The sequence below is a fragment of the Pteropus alecto genome, unplaced genomic scaffold, assembly GCF_000325575.1.
Source record: "Pteropus alecto unplaced genomic scaffold, ASM32557v1 scaffold20, whole genome shotgun sequence".
NCBI lineage: Eukaryota > Metazoa > Chordata > Mammalia > Chiroptera > Pteropodidae > Pteropus > Pteropus alecto.
This window is the reverse complement of record NW_006436298.1, coordinates 12,960,682-12,981,014: the sequence shown is the minus strand read 5'-3', so window position 1 is coordinate 12,981,014 and position 20,333 is coordinate 12,960,682. Positions and strand designations below refer to the sequence as shown.

Here is a 20,333-nt window from a genome sequence, read left to right as displayed (position 1 = left end):
CATGTGTGTGTGTATGTAAAGAAAAAAAGTTTCTTTGGCTTTATTATAAATATCATAATTATTTAAATGTTATTTTTAATGACAAATGGTATTTACCCAAATAAGGTGCTAGTTTTTTGTAACTGATTATTAGGGTCTTTTGACTACTTGTTTGGTTCTGTGAAAGTCAGTTGACCTGTCTGTATAGTAGTTCTTGAATTCATAAGGTCAGAGATTTGAACTATGTAATCTCTTAGGACATTAAAAGTACAATAAATTTCAAATGTTTTAGATTTTCTTTAACAGGGGTGTCACTTGATATAAATGGATTTTTTTGAAAGGTGGTCTGTATTAGTCAAGTGTTACTACCCTAAACTATACTATTTATATATCTAACCCATATGTATACCATTAGAATTAGTGAATGCCTACAAATTCATGTGATACAGTCTTAGTATCACATAACAAATGTTTTACTGAATCTGATACCCCAAGAACAACTTTTACGACCTCAGGAAAGCTTAACTAGAATTCTCTGGAAATTATTGTTTCTAACTAGTTTATGTCCAGAGTAAGGATAATGGACTTAAATGTCTCTAATCCTGTTACTTATCTCAATGGAATATTTATCCATTTCTGTATTGGATCTACCTACTAGGTATTGGCAGTGAGAATAGAGAGGAGGGAATAGATACAACTGTGGTAAAATTGGCTGAACTTGGAGGAAATGTGGGAATTAAGGGACTGGTGAGGGTGAGGGAGGGTGGTAAAGGAAGAGTTAGATGTTTTTGAAACTTCTTTGTTTGTAGCATGACTTTCAGAAGAGGATTTCCACTTCAGATACTGAATTTGTATCTTAATGGGGCATCCAGATGGATATGTCCTGTGAGTAGTTAGAAATTTGGAATTGGAGCTATCTCATGAGTCATTAACAAACATGTAGTAAAGCTGTCAGTGAGAATGTTATGATCCAGAAATAAATAGAATGGAAAGAGAGGAGAGACAAGAGTCAAAAGTTATCACTTAAGATTGTCACTTAAGAAATTGGAGGAAGATATAGAGAGAGACACTGAGTAGAAGTAGGAAATGAAACAGCAGAGAATGTTAGCACAGAAGTCAAGAGAAGAGCATTTTAAGTTGCAGGCAATGATTTGGCAGTGTCAGAGGCAGAGTTCCAATAGGATGGGACTTAGGACTTTCAACCAAATAAACTGGAGTTCACTGTAATTATAGGTGGACTATTGGTGAAGGAAGGGAAATGTGAAGGAGTTTCTGGAATGAAAGGAGGTGACTTTGGCTGTTCTTGAGACTAAAATGTTTGGTAGTGAGAATATAAGTAATAAATATTTGTTTCTTCTTTATGAAGAGAAAAAGTTAGCATGGTAATCTCGGGAGGATGTAGAGCTAACTGTTTTTTTCTCGAATGTGTGTGTAGGAGTGACTTGAATATGTTTTTAAATGTAAGGAAGGAATCAGTGAAAGAAAAAAGATAGAAGGAAAGGATCATTGTTGGAGCATTGTGCAGAAGGTAATGTGAGCGGGGAGAATGGAAACAAATGAGCCACTTTATCTGAGATAGGAGGGAAGGATAAAAATGGATTCAGATACAGTTAGGGTGATTGAGGAAGTATATGCCAATTATTTGTTTTTTTCTGTGAAGAAAGAATTAGATCATTCACTGAGAAGAAGGACAAATAAAGAGAAGGCTTGAACAGAGGTTTGTAACAGCTGTTAGGTAAAGAAAAAAAGATAAAGGAGATGTAAATAAATTAAATATTACTTGGCACTTCAAAAGCATAATTAAAGTCGGAGCTCAAAATGATCTTCATAGCACTAATCAGCATATTTAACAGTATTTTCTCATAAAGCTTTTGGTAGCTTGGGCACATAAGAATAGAGAATGACAGTTCAGTCAACATGAAATTGGAAATTGACAAAATAGGTATTATATGAAGAAGATAAAGGAAGCCTGAAAATTGGGATGATGTTTGTGAGAGTATAATTAAGGTGATTGGCTTTCTGGTATAGGAAGAGAAATAAAGCCAGATTGAGCCTGACGAAGCAGCATTTTAGCAGAGGGCCAAGAGATTGTAAATCTTGATGAGGCTGAAGGGCCGCTAGAAGGGGAGTGGGTTAGGTTGGGAAGATAGGGGGTGGTATGACACAAGCCCCTCTTATTTGTGGGAATCAAAGCCAGTAGTTGAGTTAATCCAAAAAGTCAGTTAATGTGAAGAATTTTTTTTAAATTCTTCTAATTTTATAAATTAAAATTCAATAATGTTATGTTTTATTTAGTCGTTAATATTTTGATTTAAAGCTGAAGGCTTTGCTTTGAATATGAATCTGTTGATTAGAGTTCCATGTTATTTTTCTTATATAAACCATACCGATAATTATCTGCAATTTCCTGGGTATTTTTTCTGTAGTTAGAGCTAACTAACCCTTGGTACTTATAAAGAAATCTGAATGTTATATTAGTAGATTTTTATGTCTTTTTTCTGATATTATGTGGTAGTATATGTGCTATTTAATAGTACATTATATATACTTAATTCAGTTGTGGGTTTTATTTTATTTTGTAGTCATTTCAGAGCATTTGGTTTGTTTTTTATTAAAATAATCACTCTAGTTTTGTATTCAAATTTCATTAGTTTACATAATATTTAATTCAGCTATATAATTATGTAAAAATAAATGACTTAAACATGTTTGCAACAAATACAGCTGACACTTGGTAAGAATTTAATTCCGCTGGTGAGTACAAAAACATGCAGAGTGGTGGTGATTAACCCACTAGCCCTGAGCATCAGTCATCTTACATAAGGAAGGAAGAGCATGAATTAATCCATCCAAAGAGTCAGATTACAAGAACTGCTGTGGTTGTCAGAAATGGGATTTCAGCGATGGTAGCTCTGAATGGTAACCAGGTATAGGGAATGACTTATGACAGTAAACGTTTGATCTCAGCTTCATCTTTTGCTCTTCTTCTGTCTCTCATTCCTAGCATTTCTTTCCATATCCGTAGCTATGGGACTCAACTCCGTTAGATCCTTCCCCAGTTTTTCTTATCAGAGCCTCTGCTTAGAAGAGTGGCGTTCTCATCTTCACTTAAATATAAAAGACTAAATTAGAATGAGTCTTCTTTGATTGTTTATTAAATGATACAGACAAGGGCCCTGTTTTACTTAAGCCAAAAAGGATGAAGCTAACAAGAATTTGAATTTTAGTCTTTAACTGCATCGGGAGTGTAGTCAGCAGTAATGTACGTGATGGCTATGTGTAGAGGCAGAGGGGTGGTAATCGGGGGCATCGTTTCATAAACTAGAGAAATGTCTAAATAATATATTGTATACTTGAAACTAATAATAAAATAAAATACTAAAAAAATTTAGGCTTTATTCCATCATTAAATGGAAGGTGTTGGTGGTACTTGGTCTAGTAGGGAAGGGCAGTGCTACCACATCCCTTCTACCCCGCCCTATCACTATTCAAGCACATTCCTGAGAGCCTGGAGTGAGGCCAAGGTCATTTTTTTCCCGTGTGATTCTGAATATTTCTGGGTTTTTTGGGGGGTGGGGGGAAGGGGCGGGGGAGTGAGGTAGAGGGCTTTCTTGCTACTTCACAAATGTGTAGGAAGAGAGAATTCTTAAGATGCAGCACTTCCTGAATCTCTGCTCAGGCTCCTTTTTTTAATAATATGGTCACATCTGTTAGTTTTGGCTTCCTTGATATTCTCTAAGATTTTAATATACAAAAATATTTTTCTTTCATTTGACTGTAATTTTTCTTTTTCATATTGTTTTGATATGGGGTGTGGGGGGAGTTTCCCAGAAACGAAGTGAGATGTGATAAATTTTATCAAAATAAGGTCGTAAAGATGGTAGGTCATTAAATCTCAGTTTTTAGTTATTTTTTACATTTTTCTTTTTTTAACCAACTTTCGTGTACATATACATATATTTATACATGAATATATCAAAGAAGAGATTATTTGATAATTTTTTTTCTTAAATATTTACTAAGAAATAGCCATATTAGCTTGGAATTCTCTTTATTATAAAATTATCCTTCTTTTTCAAAAGTTTATAGTCTAATAAATATATCTACAAGTTTTTCATTATAATATTTGATTTAGAGATATACAGTGTTGGTTTTATATAAAGTGTAGGTCTTTTAAAGGAATAACTAAAGTTGAATGTTTAAAAATTACACAAAAATTAGATTATAAAAGAACTAAATGTTTAGAATACATTAAATAAGACAAGTGTCACGGTGCTATTTTTGGCACTATAAAATTTCTGGAAGATTTCACAGAATACTTTTGGCCACCTGTGGGGGAGTTGGAGAGCAAGAGCATTTTATTTTCCTATTATGTCCTTAGTGCTGTTGAAACTTGTTCTTGTGAGCAAATATGCTTTTTTTAAAAAAACCTACTTTTAAAAACCATGCTTTAGGCATTTTGTTTTCATTTTAGATATGAGGATCTAAGGTGATTAAATATGCCTTTCATTAAATATAGCTAATATTCAAGTATTCTGGAGAAAAATTTGCCATGTTGAGATTTTTGCATTGTTGCAACCCCTATCCTTTTTTCCTCTTCTTTCTCTACTTAGCTTGCCTCTGAGAAGTCTTTGTACTTTTCTAGCCTCCCCAAAACCTATGCTAATTTTCCTAATCTTCCTCCAGAAGGTAATAAGAACCAGAAATCAAGCTACTACTCCTCTTCTTCCCTCTCTTTTAATCCTAATCTATTTTCGTCCCTCACATTCTTGTTAACCGTTTCTAGCAAATCCCTCATTGAATCCTTGATGGCTAATGCTGGTTATGTCCTTTCACGTTAACAAGGCAGTTTGTTCCTGTCATCATTTCCACTGAATCAGGTCTTAGCCATTTCACTGTTTCGCTGATTAGACAGTCAGCCTTGATTATTTTAGTTTGGTTTGGCCTTTCTTGGAGAAAAATAGTCCTGGTTTATTGAAACCAAAGACGATAACATAGTTTCTTACTGGCTGCTTCAACTTTTTCTGGCTAATCGATATGGTCTGTAATTGACCTAGAAATAGTCACTTTGGATACTGTTCCCATTTTTCACTTAATAGGATTTGACTTTGTTGTAAAACAATTTTATGTTGTCACATTATACTGTAAACTTTATTCATGCACTGACAATTAATGGAAACAAAAAGGATTTAGGAGAAAGATTTAATAAGAGTGAAATTAAAGGTCAAAATAGAGGTTCCATTAATAATTGAAAAACAGTTAAGTGGTAATGTGGAATCATGAGAGTTGCCTTTTGAGCTTTGATAGCTTATGTAATTTATAACATATGGTATTATTCGTTAAAATATTTAAATGTGAAATATATACAGCAGTATAAAACTAAAAGCCCCCAAAAGAAAGTTAGATTCACCACATTAATACTTTCCATATTTCTTTCTAGCACTACTTCATGTGCAGTATTTTTTATGTAAAGCATATAAGTTATCATAACCTAGATTTATCCTTATATTTTCATATATTTTTCTAATTGTAAACATTTTCCTGTATTACACATATTCTTATTTTTTAATTGAGGAACTCTTTTATTCTTTTAGGTTGACAGATTATGGCCATATCTAAACAGTTCCCTGTTGGACACTGAGTTTTCATTTTGTTTCCTAACATAGCCTAATATTTCAATTGTGAAGTTCTATTGCCCAGAGATAACAAGGGACCACCAAAACTCTTTAACCATCTGGTGCTAAGACCTCCCCCTGGTTAACAGGTTTATCAAGTGACCCCTCATTCTAATTTCTAATACCGAATTTGGATAATCTGATAATGACAATTATAAGGAGAAATGTCAGCTGTAGTTTCATTTTGAATTCTATTTATTTTCCAGAGGGATAAAAATACCTTGATAGGCAAATCTTAATTAAAAATAAGACAGGAAATTTTGTGAAGAAAAATAATTCCATTATGAGTAGCCGGCAAGAAAAGTGGAAATACAGTAACATCATTATGTATAATATGTTATAGAGATATTTCTGGTTGCTTTTTAAAATAACTCTAGGAATCAAAAAGTAGGGCAGAAAAAAAATTAAAACTTATTGAGGATTTTCTTCTATGCTTTCCTTCTCCCAAATAAAATCACATCTTGCGTTCTTGTGTTATCTTCTTTTTCTTCTCAAGTAGTTCTTTGGATATCTTTTATTCTAACCAATCAGTTGCTTATAGAAACCCAAAGGTTTTTCAGTTCTTTGAAACTACATTTCTAAATTGTATTACATTTCAGAAGTTTTCTTATGAGTTGCTCTACTTGAAAAAAATTATTTCTCCTTCAAATTTTATTTTTTAAATCTTCTACTTAAATTTCAGTTGAAATATGGTTTATAAATAAGCATACATCAGAGTCGGTTATAACTTTAAGATGACCTTGTGTGTTTTAACAGAAATATAATACTACCCTACCCCTCTTTGTTTTTAAGGAATCAGCAGGCGGGGATCTTCAGTCTCCTTTAACACCAGAAAGTATCAATGGGACAGATGATGAAAGAACACCTGATGTGACACAGAACTCAGAGCCAAGAGCTGAACCAACTCAGAATGCATTATCATTTTCACATAGGTACAGATTCAGTTCAACCATCATGATTAAGTAAAATGTGTAAAAAAGTTATTTGGGTTTCAGATAAATCTTGCAAAGTTACAACTCTGAGTGAAAATTCCAGGTTAGACTTTTTTTTTTTTTTTTTGAGTGTTTTTGTTAATGTCAGAAAGATGTTAGTAACTTACAGTTGCCTAGATGGATTGGGATGAACATTTCTTTTATCTATGTAGAAAAAGGGCTACTGAGCTAATTATAATACAGATTGTTTTTCAGTGAAACAATATACGTATTGTTGTAAAACTCTTCGATTTTTTTTTTATACATAGTCCCTAAAAGGCCCCCTTTGGTAACCTGGTTTCCATTTTCATGTATATTCTTTAGGGTTATAATTTTTTTTAATAGACTTCCTACTCTGAAATTAAGCTTTACCATAGTCTCAGGTGATCTCACTGTATAATTTCACAAAAAGAAGAAAATTATTAGAGTAACTTCTAGAATGACCCTGTTAATGTCAGAATTATTTTTGCATACGAACTAACAGAAGATAAATCTTCACATACTTCTGAATTTTAAAAGAATTTGATACTTTTTAAAAAAGATAGTTTATCCTAAATGTATTCCAAACCAGTTACATTAATTATTGGCCATACTATAGTATGTTTGGATGTAAGGAGGTCTGTGAAACTGCAGTATTGCAAATGTAAACATACTTATTAGTCGTTGTCTTAAAGTTAATTTTTAATCTTTCTTTGGAACCTTTTGACTAGGTGCTTATAGTTGAAATTAAGAAAAGTTTTCCCTTTAATGTGAATCTTTTTTGGGAACAATTTTTAAAAATTATATTCTTTAGCATGTTCAGAAGATCTGTGAAGTGAGATATTCCAAACTCTTTTTCATGAGAATTTTGTTATTGAATTTATTGACTATTAGATGTACAGGATTAGGTTTTATTAGAAACTAACATTGAGGAACTGCTGAGGAAGAGAATGAGATGTTTTCTTCAGGAATGAATGGGTAGAAACTATTTTACTGTGACGCTATTCTGATTTGTTTCTAAAAATGCTAATAGTTTGCATAAACAGTAGCCATATCTTAGAATTATCTTGGAGATCATACTTTATTACAGTATAGGCATACTTTTTTTTTTGTAGCTATAAAAATGACTGAACACATGAGCATTTTTAGTTCCTCTGATCTGGAGACTATGTGATTTATAAAACATACAGGTTTTTAAAATATGCAGTTACAGTTAAAGTTTACAGTGCTAAATGTGATTAGTATGCAATTTTTAAAAATATGTAGAAGGAGGAAAATTTAAAATATTAAATTATATTTAACATACATTTAATAAATGGACTTTACACTGAACATAACTTTAAACTTGATTTCTTTGGCTAACACTTGAGTCACATGCATTGAATAGTGAAACACTTAGAAATAAGAACTTTAGTATGTAACATTTATGAAAACTGTTTCTAGATTACTTTATGCACCAGAAGTTTTCTGAATGTTATTGTTTTGCTAATCTTCGGTATTTGGAGTTATTAACTGGGATTGGTCGTCATCTATCGATTTTCTTCGTTCTTGGGAGTCTAATAGGAATTATTTACTTTAATTTGAAGATAGAGCCTTATTGACTGCTGGAATCTATAGATTAGCCATAGAGATATTTAAGTTCTGAAAATAAAACTTAACAGGTCAATTTAAGCTTTTAATTATGTTAAAGACAATTCATAATCTTATAGTTTTCTTATTGTACAGATATCTTAGCTATAGGATTTTAGAAGGCTTATTCTCTGAACTTTTGATTTTTACCTGAAATGGAAGATGGTATATTTTGAAGCTAATATTAGAATCCCAAAATATCAGAGTTAGAAGAGACCTTAGAGATGGTGTAATTCAAGATTTTCTAAACTGGTAATTTGAAATTAATTTAGGTTATTCATGGCATTATGAAAAATAAAATATAATAAAACCAAACAGTAAACATTAGAGTAAGACTCAAAATAAGAGTAAAAACTATGTTTCAATAATGTACATATTTATGTGTATGCTGGATTACAATGCTAAAAGTCAAAATCATGTGCCTTTGGCACATGAGACTAAATCTCAGAGGTTAGGTGAGTTGTCCTAGGTCACATAGGTCATTAGTAAAAACTATAGGACTATAGCTCAGCTCTTGACCTAGTATGTCTGTCCTGCTGCCAATTAGTTAACAGTGCGTTTTAGTCAAATTCCCAGCACAAGCTCATTGTTGTGTTAGGAAGCTAATAACTGTTTGTATCTTAGGAGACCTGTGTAGAGATAAGATCATTGTTTCCATTAATTAGAAACAGAAGGAATATCAAAATAATTTTTATTTAAATCTGAAATGTGCAAGTGTTTAAACTTGATATGCTGTTTTTTTTCTTCATGGCAGAGGAAGACAGGTTAAATCTATATTTTAAGTCTTAGGCCATTTGTCTTTCTTTCTTAGTACTTTTTAAAAAAAACTTTATTTTTCAATTACAGTTGACATTTGATATTATATTAGCTTCAGGTGTACAGCATAGTGGTTACACATTATATATAACTTATGAAGTCATCACCCCAGTAAGTCTAATACCCACCTGACACCATACATAGTTATTACAGTGTTATTGACTGTGTTCCCTACTTAGTACTTATTTAACAGAAAAAACAAATAGCAAAAAAAAAAAAAAAATGTTTTGCCAACAGTTCTCTGTTTTGGTTGATAATCATTTTACTGCTAAATAAGGAGCATAATCTAAAATGTCTTGCTAAATAAGGAGGATAATCCCTAAAATGTCTTTTTTTTTTTTTTTTTTTTTTGAAAGATGTAGGAAACAGTGATCTAGTCAGTCAAGTTCATTGAGAGTTGATTGTAGTAATAGCTACTTAGTAAGCCAATTTGGTCCTGAAAATTTTGGTAATTTAGTTATAGCTCTTTACTCTCTATAAACTTCGTGTATTTTTTAAAAAGTATTACTTAGTTTTAAAGAGATAAAGAAAAATTTTATTACTCTTTAAACTTATACAGATTTTCAGATATATAGGAAAGAGAGAATACTATTATGAACTCCCATGAACATATCACCCAGCCTTAACAGTTATGAAAAAATGGTCACTCTTGTTTCATTTCTACCCCTACCAACTCTTCCACTTTTGTATTATTTTTAAAGCAAATCCCAGACATATAATTTCATCCACAAATACTTTTTTAAATTACTTTTGAACTTTTTAAAAACTTATTTACTAGGCTAATATAACTTTTGATATTCTGTCTAACTCAGTGGCATTATAGAGTTACTTGAATTATTTACTCTTTGATTTTTAATTATGCTGCACAATTAAATTTAAAAATGTATGGGCTGCTCAATACTCCTTAGTCAAGTGATATAGTATTATTTTATGTCCTTGTCATAAATTATGCAAAAACACTCTCATTGAATAGTTTCAATAAATTTATACGTTTTTAGCGTATTTATTTAAATGCCTTTTTAAATTTAGGGATATGTAAAAGAGGGAAATCATGAAGATGAAAATGTTTATTAATTTCTTTGGGGAAATGGTATGAAATTTTATCTGATTGGCATTTTTTCTTAAAAAATTATTTTTTAACCTAGATGATAATATTCTTTTGGGACTGAACAGGTATACATTCTGACTCACCGAAGTGTTCTGGGCATCCTTTGAGACTATAGTCTTTGATTAGCTATATACTAAATAAAGTAGCTATATACTAACAAACTAGCATATACTTATGGGGGAAGATTTTGTTCTCTCATTCCAGGGAATATTGTTTGTTTCATAGCATCGGCTGTATAGAATTCTGAAATTTACTCATTTCTTAATAATAATAAATTCTAGGATTTTTATTTTTTATTTTTAAGATTTAAAGCTATCTACAATACTCTTAGAAATAGTTAATTTTATAGTATCCCGGTGCAGTTAGACGATAATAGTGAAATATAATACTGAAAACTAAAACTTTAAATTTTGTTCATTGTAAATTTATTATCCTCAGATATACAGTAACATATTGATAAATAACTGCTGTTGTGTATTTGAGAGTTCAGAACAGATATATAGACATTAGTAGCTCATGAAGCCATTTTTGTATTGATACATTTTAATAATAGTTTCTGTTAATGGAAAATAGGCTCTTTTAAGCACTGATTGTATTTAAATTCTTCTAATGTTTAGAGAATATATTCTCATGGTGCTGCGAAAATTCATGTATTTTGGGGATACTGCATGTGTCTTCTGTTCTGTTAAAGAGATTTTTCTGTCACTTTGTGTGTTTCCAACAGATACTCATTAAAGCATATATTCAGAAACATTACTCTTTAGTATATTGATTTTGATTTAAATCAGAATAACTACAATTTTACCAAAATTTATGAAATCTGGGTGGGTTCATTCCATTTGTATTTAGTAGATTAATTTCTTCATTCATTATCAGAGTTTCAGAAAGCTACTACTTTAAAACTGTGATTAAGGATTTTTGTACAATTTCAAAACCTAAATTTCATTGGAAATTTTGCACACCATTTTAGTTATGTGTTAAAATACAAAAAAAAATGCTTTATCTTGAATCAGATATAGTTTGTGCTTACTTCAGAGATGATGCAAACAGGAAAAAAGTGAATGACTGTTAAGAGATCTGGGGTACTGTACTCTGCAATATGCCATCTGTCTCTTTTTATGAATAGTAAAGAAAACATAAGATTATAGTTATGAACTAAAATAGAAATCATTTCTGCAGATAACTTTTGTTTGGATAAAATTTTGTAAAGCTGGAACTTGATTTCATAAGTGTTTTGTCATTGATATAATTGCAGGTGAAAAATATGTGTGTAGGATTCCCCTTACTGTTCCAGTTACAATCGACTTAAATATTGTTATTCTTCCACCATCAAATCTCAAACCTCAAAAATCAGATAAGGGTTTAAAAAATTAATTTGAAGGCCAAGACAGTTTGTGAGAGATTGCAACACGACAATTCAGAATTTTCTTTACTGTAATTGTGAACAGATAGCATTTTATAAATGCCATAGTAATTTGATAATATATACAGTTCTGCATTCTCTAGGAAGCAAAAAGCATTTTATATTTTTAAATAAAATGCAATACAAAATATAATTTAGTGACCAAGAGTGTTTATTAGCTTTCTAAATAAGTATACTTAAATTTCCTATCTTGACTTTTTTTTTAGAACTAACCTTATTTTCTTCTAATGTCTTTTAAAAGAGTTCAAAGAAAGTGTAAAAATTTGCTGAAGCGTTTTTTCAGGCATTATATAGATTATTTGCAAGAAGAAAAATACTATTAATTTGATATAAAGATACTACTAACCCACTACCAATAGGGATTAGGCCCTTCCCCTCCTCCCCCTCTGCATTATTATTGTAATTAATGGCAAAAATGTTTACCAGTCCATCCATAGTGATTGTCAGCTTCTGTTTTCAAGATGACCAGTTGGAGTTAGAGGAGTGGCTGTTCAGAATGGGACAGATTGACCTTAGGTTAATTATGATTTCTACCCTATAGAGGGCTTTAAACATTTCTTTTTTCCTTCCATTTCTGTTCTTAGAAGACCAGAAACAGAGATTTCATTGGAAGGGAGGTTTGTGATATGGACTGTTCTAGGACTTAGGGAAAATGTTTTTCCTTTGAATTTGGCTTTTCATCTTTCCTTTTGCTATAGTAGTAAGACACAAGTAAACATAGGCAGAAGCCAAGCAAGCCACATAAGTGTGTGAAATTTGTGTTGTATATGACAGTAAAGAATTGTGAGGTCCATGGTAAAGTGGAATGTTCATGTTTCACTTGAAGATATTAAAGGTTTTTAAAAATGAAGCCAAACAGAGAGATTGGGACTAGATGACCTATCTGGTTTCTAGTTTAGACTTTCAAAAGGAATATTTCTGATTTGTATATGGTTTAGCCCAGCGTGACGATTTTAAGCTAATTTTCAGCAAGTAATATCTGTTGTTGTAATACCCTTGTAAGTTTTTGGTAGAGGTATTTGCAAGGATATAGTTTGCAGATTTGGAATATTGGATATTTTCTCTTAGGTAACATATTACTCTGAGAGATGTTAATAATTATCTCAAACACAAAATCTGACCATGTCACTTTCCTCCTTAAAATATTTCAATGGCATGGTGTATATAGACCAGCCCGTGATCATCTGATGATGCACCCCGCAGCCTCATCTCTTTGTGCTTCTGTAGCAGTTACTCTAAATTGGTTGTACTCCTCCACATACAACCAAGCAACTTTGCTTTTGCTCATCTGCAAGTCTTTGCTCTCTTGTTTTTGGAATGTTCTTCTTTCTCTTTGCAATGTCTGCATACATACACATAAACACTCCATACTTCCTCCCACCTCACCTCTGCCTCTAACTCAACTACCAAGTAGTCAACCCCTGTATATCCTATAAGCTCCAACATTACAGCTTTCTCTCATGCCCTCAGATTGAATTATGTTTCCTTTTTTGTTAAATCTCTGTTACCTCCAAACTGACATATAGAGGTTAACATTAACTTCTCAGTCTTTTCTGGGGCAAGGATTGTGTTTTATTCATTTGTACCCCTGGTGCTTAGCATGGTAGACATTCAGTAAACATATGTATGAAACAATATCTCTCACAGAAATTGAGTACATGTTCTGAATGCCCTTGGTATGGTGCCTCAGTCAGCTAAAAGTATACCTACAGGTTCATAAGACCTTGAAGCTAAAATATAAAACTAGTTACATTTTTTGAAAATCAGTCACTGTTAACAAGCTTAAGACTGGAATTGAATAGACTTAATCTAATTTTCTTCAAAATTTCCTAGTTTGTATAAAGAAATTTTAAAGATAATGTGTTAATAAACAATGTTGTTAACTACCTAAATAATGTGAAAAATGCTAAGATGTGCGTTTTTTGTAATAAAATAATTTTTAATTCTTTTCTGGAGAGTAAGTTTTCTCATTAAAAAAGTGCAGAGTGATTCAATGATATATTTTCTATGAAATTAGACAATATTTATAGTCTTTGTTTTAAAAGGCATAGCTAAAGTGTGTTTTTAAAAATTTCATCTCTTACAAAGGTCAGCACAAGTATTTCTTATTTGATTCAAATAAATGAATTTAAGGACTATAGATTTTTTTTTAATTGAGACTCGTACTGTGTACATTGGCAGAAGTAAAGATTGGGGCCAACCCTTTGCTTCATGAGATAACACATTAACCTCACATTTCACATGGAGAAAAGTTGAGTTAATGCATTGAAAGTTGTCATGCTCCAGGGATTACCTTCCTTATAGGGTATGTAAGGTATAGATATGACTAAATAGTTGAAATATATGTTCATTTCACGTTGATTTTCTATCAGTGTGCTATTTTCTATTGACAGTTTAGCTTGGCCATATATCTAACGTAGACAAAATGGCTAATTTTTATGACTCTAAATCAAAGTCTAAATGTTGATGTTAGAACTTTGGAGGTGTATGAACTTTTGCTGTTACGTAGTCCAGCCACTTTGAAAGCAGGTCCAGGAAAGAGGTATTCAGCATCACTATTTGCTAACGGCTAGATTAGAACAGAGAGGTCTCCAAAGTCATTGATCATTAAAGTCCATCCTGGTTGAGACAACTCTCCTTCTACTAAACTCCAGTAGAGTTTGATTTCTGTATCACATTTTAGATACTTATTATCATAATCTTTATCATTGTTCAACACGTATTTACTATTACTTTATAAACTCTCTTACTATATTCTTAGCTTCTGGACTAAGCCTCGTTGACTTAACATTTCTTGGTATCCCAGGTAGTTCCTAGCCATTTAGGTATGTAATAGATAATGAATACATTTGTTGAGTAAAAAAATGTATATGCTTTTACTGTAACTGAGATGACAAAGGGATAAATAAGTTAGTGCAGCTTGATCATTAGCATCAAAAATATATACCAGGCAGGGCTAACATAAATACCAATATGAAGAATAATTAGTTTACCTTTTTAATTCTAACAGGAATCACTTAAGTTTTATTGACATATAAATCACATATTAAACAATCAAACTATTTAAAGTGTACAATACACTGTTTTGGGGTTTTTTTTTTTGTATGTTCACAGAGTTGTACAACCATCACCACAATCAATTTTCGTCACCTCCACGCACACCCTGTACCCATTAGCAGTCACTCTCCTTTTCCCCCTTCACACATTCCCTGCCACCCCATCCTAGGCAGCCAGTAATCTACTTTCTGCCTCTGTAGATTTGCCTGCTCTGGACATTCTGTTTGAGTGGAATCATACAATATGTGGACTTTTGTGACTGGATTGTTTCGCTTAGCATGTTTTCAAGGCTCATCCATGTTGTAGAATATATAAATACTTCATTTCCTTTTATTGTTGAACAATAGCCCATTGTATGGATATATAACATTGTATTGATCCACTTTTCAGTTGATAGACGTTTAGGTTGTCGCTACATTTTGAAAGTTCCGCCAGGGTTATGAATAATGATGCTATGAACATTGGTGTGAACGTTTTCGTGTGGACATAGGTTTTCAGTTCTCTGGATATACACTTAGAAGTGGAATTGCCAGGTCATGTGGTAACTCTACTTTTAACCTTTGGGAGGAACTGCCAGACCATTTTGCAAAGCAGCTGCACCATTTTACATTTCCACCAGCAGTGTATAAGTGTTCCAATTTCTCTACATCATCATCAACACTTGTTGTTATCTATCTTTTTGATTATAGCCATCCCAGTAGGTATGAAGTTATATCTCATTGTGGTTTTGATTTGTGCTTCCCTGATGGCTAAAGTTGAGCATTTTTTTCATGTGCTTATTGGCCATTTGTGAATCTTTTTTGGGAAATAGCTACTCAGATTCTTTGCCCGTTTTTAATTGGTTTGTTTGTTTCTTTGTTGTTATAATTCTTTATATATTCTAGATATTAACCCCTTATCAGATAAATGATTGGCAGATATTTTCTCCAGTTCTGTTGGTTGTCTTGTCACTTTCTTGATAGTGTTAACATTAAAACAAAAGCTTCTATCTATCTATCTATCTATCTATCTATCTATCTATCTATCTATCTATTTGCTTTGGCTCTTGGTGTCATAGCTAAGAAACCATGGGAGTTCTCCAACTTTATTCTTCCATTTCAAGATTGTTTTGACTATTTTGAGTCCCTAGCACTTCCAAGTGAATTTTACAGTCAGCTTGTGAATTTCTGCAAATAAGCCAGTTGGGATTCTGATAGGAATTGCATTGAATCTGCAGAACAATTTGGATGGCCAGTTTAACAATGTTAAGCCTTTCCATCCTTAAAGAGGGATGGTTTCCTATTTCTTTAGCTCTTCTTTAATTTCTTTCAACAGTTTTGTTTAGTTTTCAGAGTATAAGATTTGCACTTCTTTTGTTAAATTTATTCCTAAGCGTCTATTCTTTTTATGCTGTCATTAGCAGAATTCTTTTCTTAATTTCATTTTCTAATTATTCATTGCTAGTATATAGAAATACAATTGATTTTTGTATAGTGATCTTATACCATAAACTTGCTAAAGTCATTTATTAGTTTTAATAGTATTTTTAGTAGCTTCCTTAGCATTTTCTATATATAAAATCATGTCATCTGCAAATAGACATACTTTTACTTCTTCCTTTCCATTCTTGGTGCCGTTTATTTCATTTTCTTGAGTAGTTGCCCTGTCTGGAATCTCTAGTACAATGCTAAGTAGAAGTGACAAGAGTGGACATCCCTGTCTCATTCCTCATCTTAAGGGGAAGCTTTCAGTCTTTTACCTTTAAGTATGATGTTAGCTGTGGGGTTTTCATAGGTATTCTTTATCAGATTGAGGAAGTTCCCCTATATTCCTGATTTTTTAATGTTTTTCCCATTAATATTTATTCTCATTGGTTGGTGATTTCTTTCCCTTAGTTCGTAGCTTTAGGAATCTGTACTTAGACAAATAGCAATCAATATGCTTTTCTTACATTTACTTTTCAAAGGGTAATCGATAGTTTATTTTAAAGGAAAAAAGAACTAGACAGAGAGGAAGAATTCTCCTTATACAACTCTCATTATATTTTAAAAGCACATTATTAGGCCTCAGTTTTCCTGTATAAAAATATGCAAACTTTTAGTTTTCTAGTTTTTTATTTCTCCAAAATATGTGAAGCAGCTTTTATAGATGGTGGGAATGGGGGTACATTTACTTCTATATCTGATTTTGTAAGTGATATAGTTGATTTTTTTCTTTAGTCCTTTTTTTTATTAAAAAAAAATAAAAATATGTCCTTTTTAAAAAGAGGAAGAATATAACTATACTCTAGAAGATGATAATGTATAAATTATAGCATTATTTTAATTAATATAAAGCACGTTCTTATTAAATACAAATAGAAATACACATAGGAAGTTACTTCAAATAACTCTGATTTCTAGTGTAATTATTACTATAGAAAAGAATCATCATGGTTTTTTCCTTATTGCATTATATAAATGTTAGCTGATGATTACTTTAAATGATCAATTATGCGATCAATACTTGTTTTACGTCAACAGTGTTCTTCCTAGTTTATCTTAAAGGGGTTATGTTTCTGGATGTGGGCAGTCCAAAAGAATTTTCAGCATACTTTTACATTAATCTTTAAGCAATATAAGGATGTTGTAATCATGTCGTAGGACATTTTAAAAACTACCTGTGCATACAATGTAGAATATTAAGTCACTAGTTATATTAGGCCAAATTTTTTTAATCTCATTTACCTGGTGCACCAAAGAGGGATTTTTTGGTTTTTTTGTTTGTTTGTTTTTTTAAATTTTTAATAATAAAAGTTCTTCATGATACTTAATATGAAACTTTAGATGTAGTTCTATAGAGAGATTTCCTTCATAGCTGTTCTGAAGTCTATAACATGAGGTTAATGGAGAAGCATGTTAGCAAAAGTGTTTTCAGAAAGTATATTCAATTCTTTGGCTTAATAGTTTTTTGTAATTGGATCATCCTAGGGTATACTTTACTCACAAACTAAGTTACTATTAAAGGGAAGACTTAAGGTCTCTCTGGCTCTATGAAACAATAGATTTTTTTTCTCTAGAGATATAGAGAATGGATATTAGTAATTTGTTAAATTATGCGAAGAACTATATCATTGGGTGTTATCTGAATCCAAGAATACTGCTGTTGAATAGTAGTCATACCTTATTAGCTTTTTGTAAAAGGCATAGCTAGGCCATTCTGTCATTATTATATATGGTTAGAAAGTCTTAATTTTCAAGAAAGGGAAATTTATTTTACTTTAGAGGTCTCACAACCCACAGGATTTACTAGGTGTCATAGTAGACATCACATTTTGGGGATTTTTTTTTGGCAAGAGATAGATATCTTGGGCAGAAATAATAAAGAAAAATCACATACCTAAATAGACTCCCTTTCTTTTCCCATACTTCTCACTTAAAAAAAAAAAATTCTACTGGATAGTTCAAGTGGTGTTTTTTTGTTTTGGTTTTTGCTTTGAAAGTCAGAAAAGATCAGTTCTCCTGTTTGGATTTTTTTTTCCCTGCTGTGGAGACAACCAGTTTTCCTTGGTAGATGACTTCTGTGACCTTCTTTAGTTTTGGAATTTAATGAAGTCAACATTGCCCATGGAAGAAGAGGATCTACAGTTTATCCTAATTGAAAAGATGCAAATAGTCTATGACTGATAGAGAGTAACTAATAAGGAAGAAACATGCAATTTGAAAAGACCCAATTATCACATTTTTAATTTTGAGGAGTCAAAAGAAGTAATACCTTCAAAGAAGATACTTAACCTGTGAATTCCTGTTATACTACGTGACATTTAAGATAGCTACAAGTAGCGGAATTAAAAATGACTTGGCATGGCATCTTCCGTTTTGTTCTCTTGACAAAATACTATCATACTTGCTCCACTTAATTTTCAGAAAACTTAGAAGCCCTTGATGGAGAAAATTTGTTTCTTGAAAATCAAAATACCTATTATTCCTGATAAAGATATTGGAAAAATAAACAACTAATTTTTCTGGACTTTAAAGTAGAACTGGTTCATAGATGCCATTTCTTTTAAGACTGTTGTAGCCGTTTTCCTGCATGTAGAGTTAATAACTCTTGACTTTCTCTTTGTTGATAATTTCTATAATGTAAAATTTTGTTTATTTTAAAATTTGCAAGTGCTTTCCTATAGTACTGAATGGCTATTAGGTATATTAAAATGGAAGTAAGATAATGAAGTTATATTTGATTTATAAGTGAGTATCCTTGTAAATAATTTAACTACATAAAATGTCGCATTGATTTTTTCCCCCCCCAACCAAGAGCTTTTATACAATTATGATTAAAGGAAAGCTAAAGTAAAAGTGTCTGGTTTCCCCTTTTATTTAGTTGGGATTTAATTAGTCATTTGTCTTAAATAAAAAGTAACTCATCAAATTCTACTGAATAAAAAATGAAAAATACAATGAAATAGATACAATTTAAAGAAAAAAAATGAAAATCTTCGAACAAGGTTTAAGCATGAGGAGATGCCCAGAATCTAGACTTTCATAAAAACTGAGTAAAACTTTGTGTTATTAGGTAGAAGCAAAATCTTAGTAGTATTTTCATTAAAAATAGGGTTATTGTAAGAAGAGAGATTTGATAAGAGAGAAAATCTTCATATACTAAATCAAGGAAAAATGTTTATGAGTTACAATTCATGCATGGAAAATTCTTGATAGCCCGTGGAATTTGGTTTCATTTGCACAAATTCATTTTCATAACCTATTTTTGGGAAGTAATTGTATAACATTTTCTGTTCTACATAAATCAACCATTCTTATTTTTGCAAGTCAAAGCTTAGATATAGTACATGAATTATCAGATGATGGATCCTAGAGTGAGACTTTAAAATTGTTATCAGTCTGCTTTCTACTGCTTTATTCTCACTGTGTTTTAGTATCAAAAGACAAATCAATTCAAAGGGAGTTTAGGGATTCAGGCTTATAATCTGGTATTTGTAAACAAATAATTTAGAAAATCTTTTTTAAATTACCATATTACTTAAATTTTTAAAATAACTTATCCTGTATGCTATAGAAATGGAAATGGACATAGCCCTAGGTTAAATGTGTTGGGATCAAAAAAGTACTCAATATCAATGTTTTATTTTTTCTATGCCTCACTTAAAAAAAATTAATAGCATTAGATGAACCTGGCACATTTCATTTCACCAGAGATCCTACTCTTCCTTACTGTCCTGTATACCTCAAAACACAGAATTTACTCATTTATGTTCTTCGACTTGTTAACTTACTTAACTTGTGTAGGGATGGGAACTATAGAAAGGGCCTTTCTGTTGCTGACTCAGTTTGTCTCTGTAATGGCTCCCTCTTTCAAGAGTTTCATAATTTGCCCTCATTTCAGCATTTTATGCGTACATTGATATCTACTACTGGTATGAATGATATAAATTGGTCCAAGGTATTATTCTTTATCCAGTTTAATAATGCAAGTATGTTTGAATACTGCAGCAAGAATAATATTTTGGAAATTCTAACCTCATAATAATGAGAAAAACACTATGTAAACATTGAACTAGTTTGAGAATGATTAGGAAATTGTTGATAAATTTTATGTCTAAGCATTCATAAAAATGAAGTTGCTTTGTAAATTCTGAGCCTGATTTCTATTGCCCCTACTAATTTTTTTAACACCAAAAATGGAATCTAATCTAGAGAAGTTTTTTGATTAAAAAAAAC

General features: G+C 31.5%; 1 protein-coding gene across 1 annotated transcript in view; it reads left to right on the top strand.

Moving 5' to 3' along the window:
* The window catches only part of HOMER1 (homer scaffold protein 1), a 113,582-nt gene that overhangs the window by 55,334 nt on the left and 37,915 nt on the right, over positions 1–20,333 (top strand). The window contains exon 5 of the mRNA XM_006913175.3: positions 6,447–6,586. Within this exon, the coding sequence (XP_006913237.1) occupies positions 6,447–6,586 (140 nt within the window). The remainder of the gene's footprint in view (positions 1–6,446; positions 6,587–20,333) is intronic.